This window comes from Prionailurus bengalensis, chromosome E4, assembly GCF_016509475.1.
Source record: "Prionailurus bengalensis isolate Pbe53 chromosome E4, Fcat_Pben_1.1_paternal_pri, whole genome shotgun sequence".
NCBI classification, from domain to species: Eukaryota; Metazoa; Chordata; class Mammalia; order Carnivora; family Felidae; genus Prionailurus; species Prionailurus bengalensis.
The window spans coordinates 9,705,487-9,720,809 of NC_057360.1; the positions used below are offsets into that span (position 1 = coordinate 9,705,487).

At 52.2% G+C, this 15,323-nt stretch overlaps 1 protein-coding gene across 1 annotated transcript in view; it reads right to left on the reverse strand.

Moving 5' to 3' along the window:
• Positions 1-201: 201 nt before the first annotated feature.
• GPA33 (glycoprotein A33) overlaps positions 202-15,323 on the reverse strand; it is a 31,817-nt gene continuing 16,695 nt past the window's right edge. The window contains exons 4-7 of the mRNA XM_043569098.1: positions 8,190-8,342; positions 2,881-3,000; positions 2,050-2,173; positions 202-1,612 (exon numbers count right to left, since the gene is read on the reverse strand). Of these exons, the coding sequence (XP_043425033.1) occupies positions 1,480-1,612; positions 2,050-2,173; positions 2,881-3,000; positions 8,190-8,342 (530 nt within the window). The 3' untranslated portion in view covers positions 202-1,479. The remainder of the gene's footprint in view (positions 1,613-2,049; positions 2,174-2,880; positions 3,001-8,189; positions 8,343-15,323) is intronic.

A 15,323-nucleotide genomic window follows, 5' to 3' on the forward strand; every position in this document is an offset into this window, starting at 1 on the left:
CAAACCCATGAGACACAAGATTGACCTTGGTGGGAACAAGCCCCACGTTAAAAAAGAAATAAGAATTTCCACCAACAAGTTTATTATCACTGATAGCACTTTGAAGCAACGAATTTAACAACAACTATATATATATATATATATATATATATAAATTTTTTTAATCACAAATAGATGACAGATTTACAGAATTGGTTTTCTGATCACCCAGAAAAGACAGGGATGTTTACTTAGTAGGAAACTGCATTTGGGTGAGACTAGCCAGGGGGCCGCGAGCTCTAAGCCGGGACACGTCTCGTGAGCTCCCAGCCAGCAGAGGAGTTGTGGCACGGTGACCACCCACCAGCAGAGCGGAGCCAGGGCCAGGCAGGGCCAGGGTTAGGTGTCAGGAAGCAGGGGTGGCCATGCCTGTTATTCCGGCCTTGAGAGGAGTGATCGTGATGAGAGAATGTGGGACCTACTGCGAACAAGCTGCCCCGTGTGCACACATATGCGTTCACTTAAAGCAGTGCGTACTTCCGTCCCTAAACTAGCAAAGGGGGTTTGGGTGGGAGTTGTGAGTCTACAAACATATCGCAGAGACCACGGAGGGGGAGACTCAACCTACCAAAGCAGGGACCCGACTTCAGCTGGGGTGAGCACCTGCCAGGAGGGTCATGCGGCTGGGGTAGCTCAGACGTCAGCATAGGGAGAGACTAATGCCCAGGTAACGGCCGTGTGGCCCATGATGAGTGTGGGACAAGGTGACAAGATTGTTCCCATGTGTGGGACGATCCGGAGTCCCTGGGATTTGAGATGGGCCTGCTGGGACGGGCGGAGAGGGAGAGAAACTGCATGGGCATCCCAGGTAGAGAGAGAAAGCCAGAATCCCCGAGGAAGCATGCAGTGGGTTGGAGGTTGCAGTTTCTGGAGTGCATGGGAAATCTGGGGCGGGGGGCGGGGGAGCGGGGAGGAGGAACTGGAAAGGGAGCCGGAGGCCAAAGTGGGTCCCGAAGCAGGGGTTTTCACTTAGGGTGGATAAATCACAGGGAGTCCTTCCTGGACTCATTCTCTCTTTTATTCAACAAATACGCACACAGGCAGGCGCTCCGAGGCGGCCCCCCCCCCACCCCGTGTGCACCTGTTGGCAGCCACTGCCCTCCTGAGGCCAATCGAGGGAGCGCCCCGCTCCATGCTGTGCCTTGGGAGCCCCCCCTCCCGGCTCCAGAGGAAGGTGGGGCTGTGGCCTGGTCCAGGGTGAGGTCCAGGGCCCTGAGCTAGGCGGGCGGCAGGGAGAGGTCACTTCCTGGGTGAGGGCACTTGGCAGGGTCAGTCACGAGCGAGATCCCCTTAGCCAGGTCCTCCAGCAGATGATATGGGGAAGAGGCATCCCATCCATGACGGGGACGGAGGGCCAGAAAAATGGGTGAGGAGACGGGAGGCAGGAGCAGAGGCATGAACCGCAATCTTCCCCCGACCCCAGCCTGCAGTGTGCTCCAGTCACCGGTCAGCGTGGCCCGGGGACTCCCGCCCGTAGCTCCTCTCGTCTTCTTGCCTGTAGTCGTCCTCCTCTTCCCTCCCCGTCTGAAGCTCTCTCAGCTGCTCTGGAGGCTTCTGGTAGGCCGCCCGATTCCTGCGGGCACGAGGACAGAGGGGAAGGGTTTGCCCTCGTTCTGGCGTCGGGGAGGTGGGCCTAGTGCCCTGCGTGGGAAGAGAGCCACGGGACCTGCCGTCCCTACTCCTCCAGACGCAAAGGGACACTGGGCTGCAGGACGGGCAGGGGGCACAGATTTGCTCTGCTCATGAGCTCAGGGTGTCACGGGAACAGGCCGGCTCCACTAGACAAGGAGGGGCCAGACGGTGGCAGGGGCTCCACCCCAAGCTTGTCCCTGCACAGGCCACAGGAAGCCTGGGGAACCAGGGGGCCCTTGGAGTCAGGTACCAGGCCTGCAACGCCACCTGGGGGCAGCTGTGCCCAGTGCTGGCATGACTAGAAGAGGCCATGAGGAGCTGTGACGCTTCCTCCCACACTGCTCAGACCCTCGCCAACGGGTGTCCCCAGACACTCACTGCCTTGTGTCCTTGGCCTCGTCCTTCCCCCGGCAACAGCAGCAGTAGACGACAATGCCGATGACAATGATGGCTGCAGCCAGGCCCCCCGCAATGCCCGCATACAAGGCCACGTTCATGGAGGCTGCAAGACACAGAGCAGGGCAGGTGCATCTCCCAGGCCAGAAGCCCAGGCTCTGGGGGCGTGAGCAGAGCTGACGATGACGAACCGTGCGGAGGGATTCCTCTGGAAAGGCCCAGTCCCCCTCCCAGGCCAGGGGCCAGCACAGCCAGCTTCTAGTAACACTCCTTGAGGCATGGCCTTGTAGGAAGGTGACTGGGTGGGGCTGGGGAACACTCTTCAGGATGGAGGTGTATACAAAGATACACAGGCCAATCGACTTGGGTCCCAACACTCCCTGGGCTACCCAGGCTCCTGAAACGTCCTCAGTTGTCAGCCATGCCAGGTCCTCTCTAGCTTGTCCTTGAGCTGGTCAGGGTGACCGGGCAAGGTCCAGACTCTGTGGCAGCTGACTCTGGGCACCTCCCCATAGCCACCGAGCAGCCCTAAGGGTGGGCGGGACTGACCATGTCTCCAGAAGTCAGTCTGAGGCTCTTCTTCCAAAGAACCAAGGAAACAGGACTGGCCTTTAGACAAGGGAGCCTGGGACAGGAGCGTCTGGCCGAGGTCACCCCAGCTACCCTGCCAGCCGGTGACCCTAAAGAGGCTGCCCCAACTCACCTCCACAGGGTCTCTCTCAGCTGCCTCTTCGCACCCCAAGCCAGTGATCTCCTGGCCTTCGTCCACCCCCCTTACCCTTCTCCCTCCCCCCACGCCCAAAGTGCTCTTACGAGGTCTGACAGCCACAGTGATGTTACAGGACTTCTCCCCCACCTCATTTCTGGAGGTGCAGATGTAATAACCCGACATGTCTGTGGAGATGTTCTTCAGAGACAAAGTCTGGCCTGTGACTGGGAAGGAAGGACAGTCAGGGTGAGGAGACCGGTCAACGCAGTTCAGTGGAAACAGCTGGGATTTCGGAAGCCTGAATTCCTAGGTGGATGCAAGCACTGCCACTGAACTTGTCTGAGCCTCGTCCGTAAAGTGGACAAAATGTCCACCTCCGGGCCTTCTAGAACAAATGCAGGCAGGAAGCGCAACTCTGAAGTGCTTAGAATTCAAACCCCCTGGGTTCGCAGCCTGGTTCCGCCACTGATTAATTTTGCGGCTTTGGCCCAGGAATTTAGGTGCACTGAACCTTAGCTTCTTTATTTACAAATGGAAATAGTCATAATCCGCGGCGCACACGGTTAATTGTGAGCATAAAGTGAGGTACTAATCGATACAAGCCCACAGCAGAATGCCTGGTGTATTGCAAGTGCTCAGGAAACATAAAATACGTTAGGCATGACACGAAAATGCTTTGTAAGTAGAAAATGTGGCTGTAACCACTTTTATGATCTTCCGAAACCGAATCCCTTAGCTTGGACTCATGGGAGAAGTCTCTAAGAAATCAAGAACGGTCCAGTTGTCCTCCTGAGACACCGTCCTGCTGAATCTGTGATCCTGTGGGTTTCTTCACCTGGAAAGGGAGAGCTTTATGCTTACACGTACTTCCTGTCCTCAAAGGCGCTTCGTCATAACTGCTGTTTGGAGTGGAGAGTGAGAGACCTTTCCGTCTAATTTGCTGCAGAGTCAACCTCATAAGATTCTGCTGCCACCAGGTGGTTCCGTCTCATCCAGAGGAGACATGTGACATGGCAAGCAGGATCTAGTCACGGCACTGCTCAGAGGTGGCCTACCAGCTCCAATAACAGGTCCTGGCTTTCTCTGACTTATTTCACTTAGCATTACACTCTGTAGGTCCATCCATTGCAAATGGCAAGATGTCATTCATTTTATGGCCGAATTATATATATATATATAATCCAATATATATAATCCATTATATATATATATATATATATATATATTTATTTATGTATCACTTCTTCTTATCCATTCAACAATCAGTGGGCACTTGGGCTGCTTCAATATCTTGGCTATTGTCAACAATGCTGCTATAAACGTAGGGGTGCGCGTATCCCTTTGAATTCGTGTTTTTGTATTCTTTGGGTAAATACTTTAACTTTCTGAGGAAACTCCATCCTGTTTTCCACATACTTGAAATTTAAGAAACAAAACGAATGAGGGGCGCCTGGGTGGCTCAGTCAGTTAAGCGCCCGACTTCAGCTCAGGTCACGATCTCACAGTCCGTGAGCTCGAGCCCCGCATTGGGCTCTGGGCTGACAGCTCAGAGCCTGGAGCCTGCTTCGGATTCTGTGTCTTCCTCTCTGTCTCTGCCCTCCCCTCACTCACACTCTGTATGTCTCTCTCTCTATCAAAAATAAAGAAACATTAACAAAAAGAAACAAAACAAATGAGCGAAGAGAAAAGAGAGAGCGAGAAATCAAGAAACAGGCTATTATTAATAGAGGACAAATTGATGGGCAACAGAAGGGAAGAGGGTGTGGGGTGGGTTAAAGAGGTGATGGGGATTAAGAAGTGTACTTGTGGCGATGCGCATTGGATGTTGTACGGAATTGTTGAATCACTATAGGTTATACTTGAAACTCATATAACATTGTATGTTAACTAACTGGAATTGAAATTAAAACTTAAAAGAAAAATAGCAAAGGCCAGGCTTCCTAACATGATCACGGGGTTACAGATCTGGTCCTGCATTCACACCAGCTTTATCTGTTGCCAATTCTCCTGGTGGCCAGACCAGCCCCTGCCCCACCTCCACGCTCTGGCAAGATAGTCGCTTGGTGTGGATTTTCCTGGTCTGGATGTGCTACCCGCTTGACTTCCTCAAGGACGACTTCCTACGATTTTTTTTATCAATCGTGTCTGGACGGCGGACCAAATATTTCCATCTCCAATGTCACAGAGGTAACTGGAGGCTCAGAGAAGCCAAGGTACTTGCCCAAGGTAGCAAAATTAAGAAATGACCAAGCGTCACAAAAGTCCTGTTTTAGGTCTAGAACTCCCTGGAGCAACTGACAGCTGTCTTCAAAAATACATATACATTCTAAAAACAACGTGTGTTCGTTATAAGACTTTGTACATGACATTAAGCTATTATTTCAATTCAGTCCAGTCCAGAAAATCTTCAGAGGCTGCTCGCATCAGCTCGAAACAAGATGAGGAGGGTCTGTGTCCTCCTGGTAGGAAAATGCTAGATATGAAACCAGGGTGACCACAGGGTGATTAGAGTTCAAAGCAGAAATGCTATTTGGGTTTACAGTAAGGGAGTTTATTTTTTTTTTAATTTTTTTTTCAACGTTTATTTATTTTTGGGACAGAGAGAGACAGAGCATGAACGGGGGAGGGGCAGAGAGAGAGGGAGACACAGAATCGGAAACAGGCTCCAGGCTCTGAGCCATCAGCCCAGAGCCCGACGCGGGGCTCGAACTCACGGACCGCGAGATCGTGACCTGGCTGAAGTCGGACGCTTAACCGACCGTGCCACCCAGGCGCCCCTACAGTAAGGGAGTTTAAACTCATCCGAAGGGGCAGGGAAAGCCGGTATAAAGAGCAGAGCATAAAATAAAATCATCTATAATCTCACCAGCTAGAAATAACAGCTGGTGATTTGGGTTATTTTCTTCCATTCTTTCCCCATGCACTTTCTTTAGATTCTTCCCTTGAAACCCACAGCAGTATTTCTGGATGCTCACTCTCTATAAAATGCTACCTCTTCTCTCCTATAGTCTTACATACCTCTGAGTGTTTTCTGGTATATTGCTTACATGTGACATTAACATACGGTACTAAGAAAGGGGTCCATGACCTAACAATTTTAGACATCATCAAGAGAGGGTTAAATCCGTTTTTGAAGAACACAACTCTTAGAGCTTCTAATACGCTAATGAGCACCGCGTATCCATCAAACGGGCGTTATAGAAGGGATACGGGAGTGCTGATGCGTAGGGGCACTTGGACCCCAATGTTTATAGCAGCACTTTCAACAATAGCCAATTTATAGAAAGAGCCTAAATGTCCATCAACTGACAAATGGATAAAGAAGTTATGGCTTCTATATACAATGGAATGCTCCTTGGCAATGAGAAAGAATGAAATCCTGCCATTTGCAGCAACGTGGATGGAACTGGAGGGTATTGTGCTGAGTGAAATAAGTCAGTCAGAGGACAGATATCATATGTTTTCACTCATATGTGGATCTTGAGAAACTTAAAAGAAGACCATGGGGGAAAGGAAGGGGAAAAAATAGTCACAGAGAGGGTGGGAGGCAAACCATAAGAGACTCTTAAATACAGAGAACAAACTGAGGGTGGATGGGGGTGTGGGGGAGAGGGGAAAGTGGGTGATGGGCCTGGAGGAGGGCACCTGTTGGGATGAGTACTGGGTATTGTATGGAAGCCAATTTGACAATAAATTACATTTAAAAAATAAAAAAAAAATGGAGGTTATAGTATTAACGGTCTTATTTTGTAAACTAACCCGATTTTTTTTTTAAGAGGCATCTAGAAGGAACACACTTTGGGAAATGCTCTATGACCCTGGAAATACTTAGGGGGTCTATAGCCCCTATCAGAATCCCACTCCTCAGAGTGAGAGATGCGGTCTACATATAAGGTATACACAGCACATTGCAGACAGATCAGGACAGAAGACTTCAGAGTGTCTCCTAGGGCCTTCCGGTTATCAGAGGCCAGCTTTGGGCTCCGGGCCTTGTTCCTCAAAGGAAACGGTGGACATTAGAAACTGCTCTGGGATTAACCAGTGCATATCCAGTGCCACAAGACCTGTTCTTATCCTGACTTGGGGCTCCCAAGCCCCTTTTCCTCTTGGAAAGGACCTAGCACAGTTTTTTGGAAGTCCGCTAAAGCTAACGTTTCCGCTGCAGTGGCGGCACCTTGTGGCCAACAAGGGGGACGCAATGGGAAGTCAGCCTCCCACTTCCCAGGGCTCCTGCTGGAGAGAGATTTCCCCACCGAGGAACCCTGGTCTCCCAGGGGCCCTGATGTCGAATTGGCAAGATTTAGCTTTCCCGTTCCCAGCCGCTCTCCACTCGTCCCCCCCAACCCCGATCCTATGGCTTCTCCGCAAGCTCGGGCTGCCACCTCTCATCCAGGACCCTCAAGATCCTCCCTGGCTGCGGGGCCTGTGCCCACCCCTCAACCTTTCAAGAACCTCCTCCCCTAAAGGGCTCTAGCCCCCAGAATTACCCTTCCCTCCTTCACTGATACCCCAATCCTTACTCCATCAGTTCATGACGCTCAGCTGACTGGGTTGGGGTTTACCAAGGATGTTCAGAACTATCACACATGGGATCTCCTCTTATCCTCCTTACAGCCCTCAGGGAAGGTGGTATAAAGATCATCCTGGTTTTCCAGATGAGGATAAGTGTCAGAGGGGCTGTAAGTGACTTACAGCTACAAAGTGTCCAGGTCAGGACTGAAATTCCTGTTTGGAACGGGCTGCATGTTGAGCCCAGGGACGGGGGACTTTTTTTTTTCAGTTTGTTTCCTGACCAAAGGTCAAATACCAAGCTTCCCCGTACAAAGCTGGTCTCCAGGCAACCACAGCTGAACCTACCGTCTCCTTTTCTGAGAATGTGGGACCCTTACGGCGGACCTGGTCATGTGGGTGGGCACGCCCATAAACAGGGGCCAGGTCTGGGAAGCTGGGGTTCAGCGGAATCTAAGAAGGACCAGCCTGGATCTGGAATGGATATGAGAAATTCCCACCCTTGAGTGGAGCCATAGAGTTAGACTGGGGGCCTCAAATGTATCCTTCAGGACATGACCGTAGTCAAAATTAAAATCCTCCTCTCCTCAGTGCTTTTGCACAGAGAGGTTATCCAGACACACTCATTCAAGAGAATTGAGTTGCGGGGAATGAAGATAACAAATGAACATTTACTACGTGCTTCCACTGAGTGCTTTACATGAGTCACTTTTATTTCCCACAACAACCTATAAGATGGGTATTGTCATGAGTTAACTTAGAGATGCTGCAAGATATCCAAGGCTGACTGCAGGGTGGGGGAAAGGGACGGCCTTCAGGGGGGCCTGATTGGTCAGCCTCAGCCAATCACCTGCATTTTGGGGTGGGCGGGGGCACCTGTCTTCCCCGCTGTCTTCCCTGTTACCTGGTGGGGCTGGCCGCTCCTGGTTCAGGATGTCGTAGGTCCTCCAGCTGTACTGAGGGGCAGGAGAGCCCTCCTTTGATTGGCAGGTCAGCTGGATGTTGTTCCCAATGATGGTCTCTCCCTCGATGCCGCACTCCAGTTTGGAGGGTGGGACTGTGTAGGCGAAGGACCAAAGAGAAGGCATGAATCAGGCGGGACTTGGGGACAGCCACCTCCTGCCCCAGAAATACACACATACTGCTTTGTTTGTTCTCAGGTGGAGAAGTTCATAGCCTGGTGGTGAGAAATACTGCTGGAAGGTCAGTGCAGCCCGAAGTATCTCCTCCGTGGCCTGTCACCATCACAGAGAGGCAGTGCCACAGGAAGCATCCTGAGTGCAAGATTAGAGTCACCACTGTTATAAAGGTGGGTGACACTGAGGCCCAGAGAGAAGACTAGGCAAGAGCCTGGTGGGACTAGAACCCAGGTCATCTGACTACCACTTCCAGTGCTCTCTCCACCAGCCCATTCAAGTTCCCCCTAATGTTGGCTCATCTGTGCCCTTTTAGGGAAATCTCGCAATCCCTCAGTGTTCCCATCTGTAAGACAAGGGGGCAATAGACTTTTTCTGTAAAGGGTCAAAGGTAATATTTTGGACTTTGTGAGCCACATTGCGCTCTGTCACTGCTTCGACTTTTTAAAGATTTTTTTTTTGGGGGGGGGACAGAGAGAGACAGAGCATGAACGGGGGGGAGGGGCAGAGAAAGAGGGAGACACAGAATCAGAAACAGGCTCCAGGCTCCGAGCCATCAGCCCAGAGCCCAACGCGAGGCTCGAACTCCCGGACCGCGAGATCGTGACCTGGCTGAAGTCGGACGCTTAACCGACTGCGCCACCCAGGCGCCCCTGCTTCGACTTTTTAAATAAAGCTTTATACACACAAAAACCATTCTTAGCTTGCAGGCCATGTATGAACCGGCCCAGGCTGGATTTGGCCACATCTGCCCACCCCTGGATTAGGGGAAAACCCCTCTCTCTGGAGCCCTTCAACTCAAACTTCTTAGGAATATTCCCTTTGTGTTAAGCATGACCCTTGTCCCGTGTTTTGCTGATAAAACGCAACTGCTCAGAGCAACTGGGTGATTGGAAAAACCCCAGGGGGCAGCAGAGTTGCATTCTGGGTGGAAAATGAGGAGAGAAGGGGGGGGGGGGGGCTGGACAGAGAGGCAGAGACAGGGAAAGGGAAGCCTACAGAAAGGAGGCTCCAAAAACCAACAGCCCCCCTGAACTCAATCCTAACCTGATCTCCCATAATTCCTGAAGACCTTAAGCCGGTGTTTTTCACTCGGCACTAACTACCACTGTGTAGGGGGGTTCATTCTACAAACCATATTGGGCACCTATTATGTCTGATACCGCTGGGCACTGGGACGACATAGCGAGCGACTTCCTGTGTTCAAGGAATCCGGTGGGGACGAGAGACAAGTAATTGGACAATGACCAGGCAGGAGGCAAGGCTGCTAGGGTAGGGAAGGGACTCTGACCCCATCGCACCCTGGGCTGGGACCTGAAGGAAGAATGAGACTAAACAAGGCCAGTAATGGAGGTGGTGGTGGTCAGAGAGGTGAGGGCACTCCACACAGAGGGAACAGCATGTGCAAAGGCTCTGAGGCAGGAAGAAGCATCAAGTATGCGTGAGGTTTCAGGTAGTGTCCTTGGGGCAGGGAAGGGGAGGACACGCAGTGCAGAGGGCTATTACTGAACTGCTGTGTGGCAGGCCTGTCCCCTCCACCTCTTTCTTTAGACCCTTGCCCAGGAAATAGTGCTGCACTGAGTGGTCACGGAGCGTGGAGACTGCCTTCCGGTCTTTCGTAGCCCCACCAGGAGTTGCTGGGGGAAGCTACCCAGAATGCACCTCTCCCTGCCAACCAGAACCAGGTTTTCTCTGAAACAGGCAGGGGGTTTGTAGGTGTGACCCACATCTCCTGCTGCTTTAGGGAGGGCCAGCCAGGTGTGGGACAAGCATGGAACACATTACAGGTGCTCCCCTATGCCAGCCCGGTTGGACAGCCCCTAAACCTAAGAGGCCCGAAATTCAAGAACAGGCTTCTTACATCTTGGTCCAGGCGCCAGGAATGAAGCAGCCCGGGAAGGAAGAGGCTGCTGCCTTCACCGCCCTGACAAGGAGCCCTCCTCTCTGCTGGCCCAGCAAGCAGGTACCCCGGGGTGGGGGGGGGGGGGGGGGGGGGGGGGGGGAGGGGGAACACGGCTTCCCAAGAGACTGGTTAGTCTAGGTCAGGGCTGCGGAGCCAAGCTTTGCCTCTGCACTCTCCAGAGGTACAGGAACATCCCTCTCCCTCTCCACTCATCAAAAGCATCACCCTGTTGCCCAGTATGCCTTTACCAGGGGACTAAAACTTTATTTCACAGAGAGCTGGCCGAAAATACAGTATCCCCTGAGAAGTGTCACAACAACCAGCATCATACGAAGTGCGCATAAACGTAGCCAGGCCCCTCTGCGTCCAGGTTTCTCTCTGGGATCCAAGACAAAAAGGGGAGACAAGGGTCCGAGGCAAAGGAGCATAGAAAAGCAATCTGAGCAAACCGGAGGCTAGCTTTGCTAGGGGAAATAAATGATCAAGGCAAATCCTTAACTCACTCCGGAGGCAGAAGAGATAACAAGAGACCAACCAGCGCCTAGGAGGCCAGCCTTCCGGAGGAATGTGTCAGTATTTGTCACCCCGGGGCCACTAACCTCAGCCCCCAAGCTGCCCTCCCGCCTCAACCCAGCCTAGGCACACCCGCCCTCACTGTGTCCAGACCCTTCTCTAAGGGTTCCCTCCCCAGCCCCCACCCCATCCGAACTAGCTAGGGTCTCGAGTCAGCTCTAGTTCAAATAGTCCCTCCGCCCGCTGCGCGGCTGTGAGGCCTGCGGGGCTCCCGGAGATCTCGGGTTCTGGGTGGGCTCGTCCTTCCCCCCAGTTTGTAGCTGGAAGGATTTCAGGAGCCGGAGCGCTGGGGGCGGGGGGGCCAGCCCGGGGCGCTAGGGCACCGCGTCGCTCCACAGCCTGCACCTCCCGCTGATGACGCCAGGGGGCGCCAGAGGCCGGGGAGACGGGCTGTCCCGCCCCCGGGCCAGGTGGCTTCCCCCGCTCGGTGACCAGCTCCGTGGGCTCCGCCTCCGTCCGGAAGCTCTCGGCTCGGTGTTTACGGTGAGGTCACCCGGCCCGAGGGGGCGGCCCCGTATAATTAAAGCCCTTCTGCCTAAAAATAACCCAGTGGCAAAGGCATTTGGAAACTTTTTTTTTTTTTTAAGATTTTTATGGGATTCCTTAACCTTTGGTACAAAATGATTTCTCACTTTCTTTCGCGCTCTCTCCCTCTGTTTGAAAGCAAAACGTTGGTTTCACCGAGTTCCACCTTCCCAGATTAAACTGTATCTTTTGCCCTTCCAGCTAGCCAGTCCCCGTCTTAGAATGAAGCTGGCCCTGAGAGGGGAGGGAGGAGGCGGACGTTCACACTAAGGTGACGTCTGGGGGCCCAGCCCCGAACCAGCGCGCGCGTTGGCCGCTGAGCACGGGAGCCGCTTAAGGGAAGCCGGAAGGAGACAGAATCAGCCAGAAAAGGACCAGGGGAAGCGAGGGATTCAGCCGGGGGCTACCGGGCGATAAGCAGTGCAGAATAGAAACCAGCGAAAAATGCGCGTTTTCTTGGCGTGGTGCTCTCTCTCTCTCCCGGGAGCTGATGCAGATAAAAAACGAAGAGCTATGCGCACAGAACGGTGTGTTGCAACACTGTTTACAAAGCCTTAATTGGAACGGGCTGCATGTTCCGTCCAGGGACGGGGGACGCTGCACCCACTTGCTGGAACTGCGGGGGGGGGGGGGGGGGGCTTCGAGGGCGCTCAGGGCTAGGGCAGCAGGAAGTGCTACGTGTTAGGCTACAAATTCGGTCAGTCGGGGACCGAGCTGGAAGTAAACGCGCGCAAGCATAAAACCTAGGGACACCACTGAATTTCTTTTTTAGTTTCTCTCCCTCTCTCTCTCTCTCTTTTTTTTTTTCTTATTAGTATTTTTAAGAGGGGAGGGATCACCAGACGCCCTTATATGTGTTTGGATCAAGGTCGCTACACTGGGAGACAGCGGGCGAGCAGAGCTCCTCGAGCTCTGTGTACTTGAGTCTCTTACGCGAGGAGCCCTCCAGACAGCAGGCCCCCTGCTCGAACGAACCGACGGAGCTAGCTAGCCCAACACATCGGGGCACCCCACCTAGATTGGGAGCAACTAAAACACAGCGGTAAAAATGCTATAGAGGATAGAGTATGATGATGACAGCCTGGTCCCTGAGATGAGAGGGGGTGGGGATGTTTCCAAGGGTCTAAGACCCTCTAGAGCTCCCAGTGAAGACGCAGAAACCATGGCTCGTGCACTCACGGGGCTGTCTCCCAGACCCTAAGCAGAGACCTTCCCGGAGAAGAGCAGTTACAGACTCTCGCTTATCAATGAGCGTCGTGTCCACGATGTGGGTGTTCTATGGGCAAACGAGGGCGAGGGGCACATCCAGGGCTGACACGGCTTTGCCCCCTCCAACCTTCTTTTGTTGGCCCCCGGCAAAGCACAAGTGACTGCCTGGGGCGAGATGAAACATCATCCTCAAGCTTACGTCTGCCATCCACTCAAAGAGACGGTACTTTGAAAAGGAGAATAAATCTAGAAGAATTCGGGAATCATCCTGAACTGCACCCATTGCTGGCTGGGAGAGGCAGGCTTACGAGGTGGAGCAGTGAAGGGCTTTGCGTTTGGGCTGTCCTGTTTCCATGGAAGCTTGGAGAATTTTCTACAGGTCATTCAACCTCTCGAGCCTCAGTGTTCTCTTCATCAAGCATGAGTGTTAATGTCTGCTTCCACCAATAGATTGCAAGGATTAGAAGCCCTGATATCTGTAAAGCTCTCAGATGCCTGGTGCATACCTGATCCTCAGTAAATGGGAGCCGTTAGCACCATGAATTTCTGGCAACTTTCACACAAAGGTCATTGCAAGTTGATGGTAGTTTTCTCTCTAAGATAAATCCCCTCTGTTTGCAGAGCAGGAGGACACAAAGAATTTGGCTTTGGGGATGGGTGCAGGGTTGTGAAAGGGTTCCTTGCCTGCCTCCTGCACACAAAGAAAAGCTCCGCATTTGTCCACAGGAGGCCTGGAATATTCTACAGAGATGCCTTGTTATTGAAGGTCATTGAATCTGATATACATCTTCCTAGATGAGAGGACTTAATATTTTTAACATGTCATTCCTTTGCAAATTAGGGTGTAAATTGACCATACTTCCAGTAAACTTTTATTTTTTTAATTTATTTTTTAATGTTTATTTATTTGAGAGAGAGAGAATAAGCAGGGGGTGGGCAGAGAGAGAGGGAGGCACAGAATCCAAAGCAGGCTGCAGCCTCTGAGCTGTCAGCACAGAGCCTGACACAGGACTGAAACTCACAAACTGTGAGATCATGACCCGAGCTGAAGTCAGCCGCTTAACCGACTGAGCCACCCAGGCGCCCCCAGTCAACTTTTATTTTGAACTAAGCAACATGTTAAAAATTAACATGGAAGAGTGAATGTGTAAAAACTGACAAAATTGTGTGGGGAAAGTTTAGCAAGAAAAGATATTCCACGGTGCCAGAGATTAAAAGCCTGATAGCTCCAACTAAAATATACATATCAATCCTGATTATAAACATGCTGCAATCAAAACCATGTCATATCAGCAGAGGAATAATCAAAAGGAAAAGGAACAAAACGAAGAGTAAAAAAACAGCCATGTCTGTGTAAGAACTTAATATGTGACAAAGCTGGAAGTCCAGTGAAATAACAACTGTTTCTTTGTTGCAACAAATGATGCCGATGTCATTGACTGTCCATTTGGAAGGAAACAAAGTTAAACTCCCAGCATCCTATTTACACAAGTAAATTCCAGATATAATAAAGGTCTGAGTGTAAAAAACAAGACTTGAAGACATAAGGACAGAACATTAAGTTCATTTTTATAGTCCCAAAGGCAGTGGAGAGAGACGTTCATGACAAGGGGCCCCAAATGCATGACAGAAATCGTCAACAAGACAAAGATCGGGACTTCGGTGGCTCAGAATTTCCACCGCAACTTCCAGGACGGCAAGTGTCCTCAGAATTAAGAGAGACACAGAGAGAGAGTGGGGGGGGAAGGGCAGAGAGAGAGAGAGAGAGAGGGAGAGAGAGAGAGTCCCAAGCAGGCTCCGCACTGTCAGTACAGAGCCCGGGAGGGGGCTCGAACTCACGGACCACGAGATCATGACCTGAGCGGAAATCAAGAGTCAGACGCTTAACTGACTGAGTGACCCAGGCGCCCCTCCCCACCTCCTTCTTTTAGAAGTGAAGGAGGCATGTCCCCCATCTCAAGTCAGGGAGGCACCCAGAGAATCCCACGTGGAGACTGGGGTGCTCGGCCATTAGAGCGGGCATCTCTCATTCCCTGGCTGAAGCTCCCTGAGTGACAGAAACCTGTAAGCTCCTGGGTGCTGATCCTGCAACCCGATGATGGAAGGACTTTATAGACGCTCCTGCGTTTCTGGGGACCCATCTGAAGACTGCCTGTTGCCAAGAGAAGCTGGCTGGAGCAGGCTGCGAAGGCAGCGTAAGGGCGGGGCCGATTCGTGTCATACGGAAGGACTCTGCTTGCTGGGCCGGCTGCAGGGAGCCCAGAGTGGGTGCGCAGAGAGCAGGAGTGAGTGCCACAAGCAGGGGCTGGGTAGAGAAAAGGAGGGGGGCACACACACTACCTGTGGCAGGTGGAGGAACCCACCGTGGCACCCCTAAAAAGGCTGTGGTGGGGAGGTCCGCTATGACTGGAATTGTATGGGAGCCAGGACGGAGATATACCTGGTCCGGCCAGGTGAGCAGGCCTTTGCTTTTTCCCCTTTATCCCTGCCTCCCTTGGCCATGGCCTCAGAGGAGCCACATGGCCTCGAGGGGTGGAAGGAATTGGACTAAGGAGGGGAAGGAGACAGACCCAAGCCCTCACTCCCCGCCGCTGGTCCCTAAGCTTTAGGGGGTTGGGCCCCACTGGGGGATAGCGAGGCCTATTAGTGGTTGGATTAAGATTTTGATTTAGGCTCAACTGATTTTTTTTTT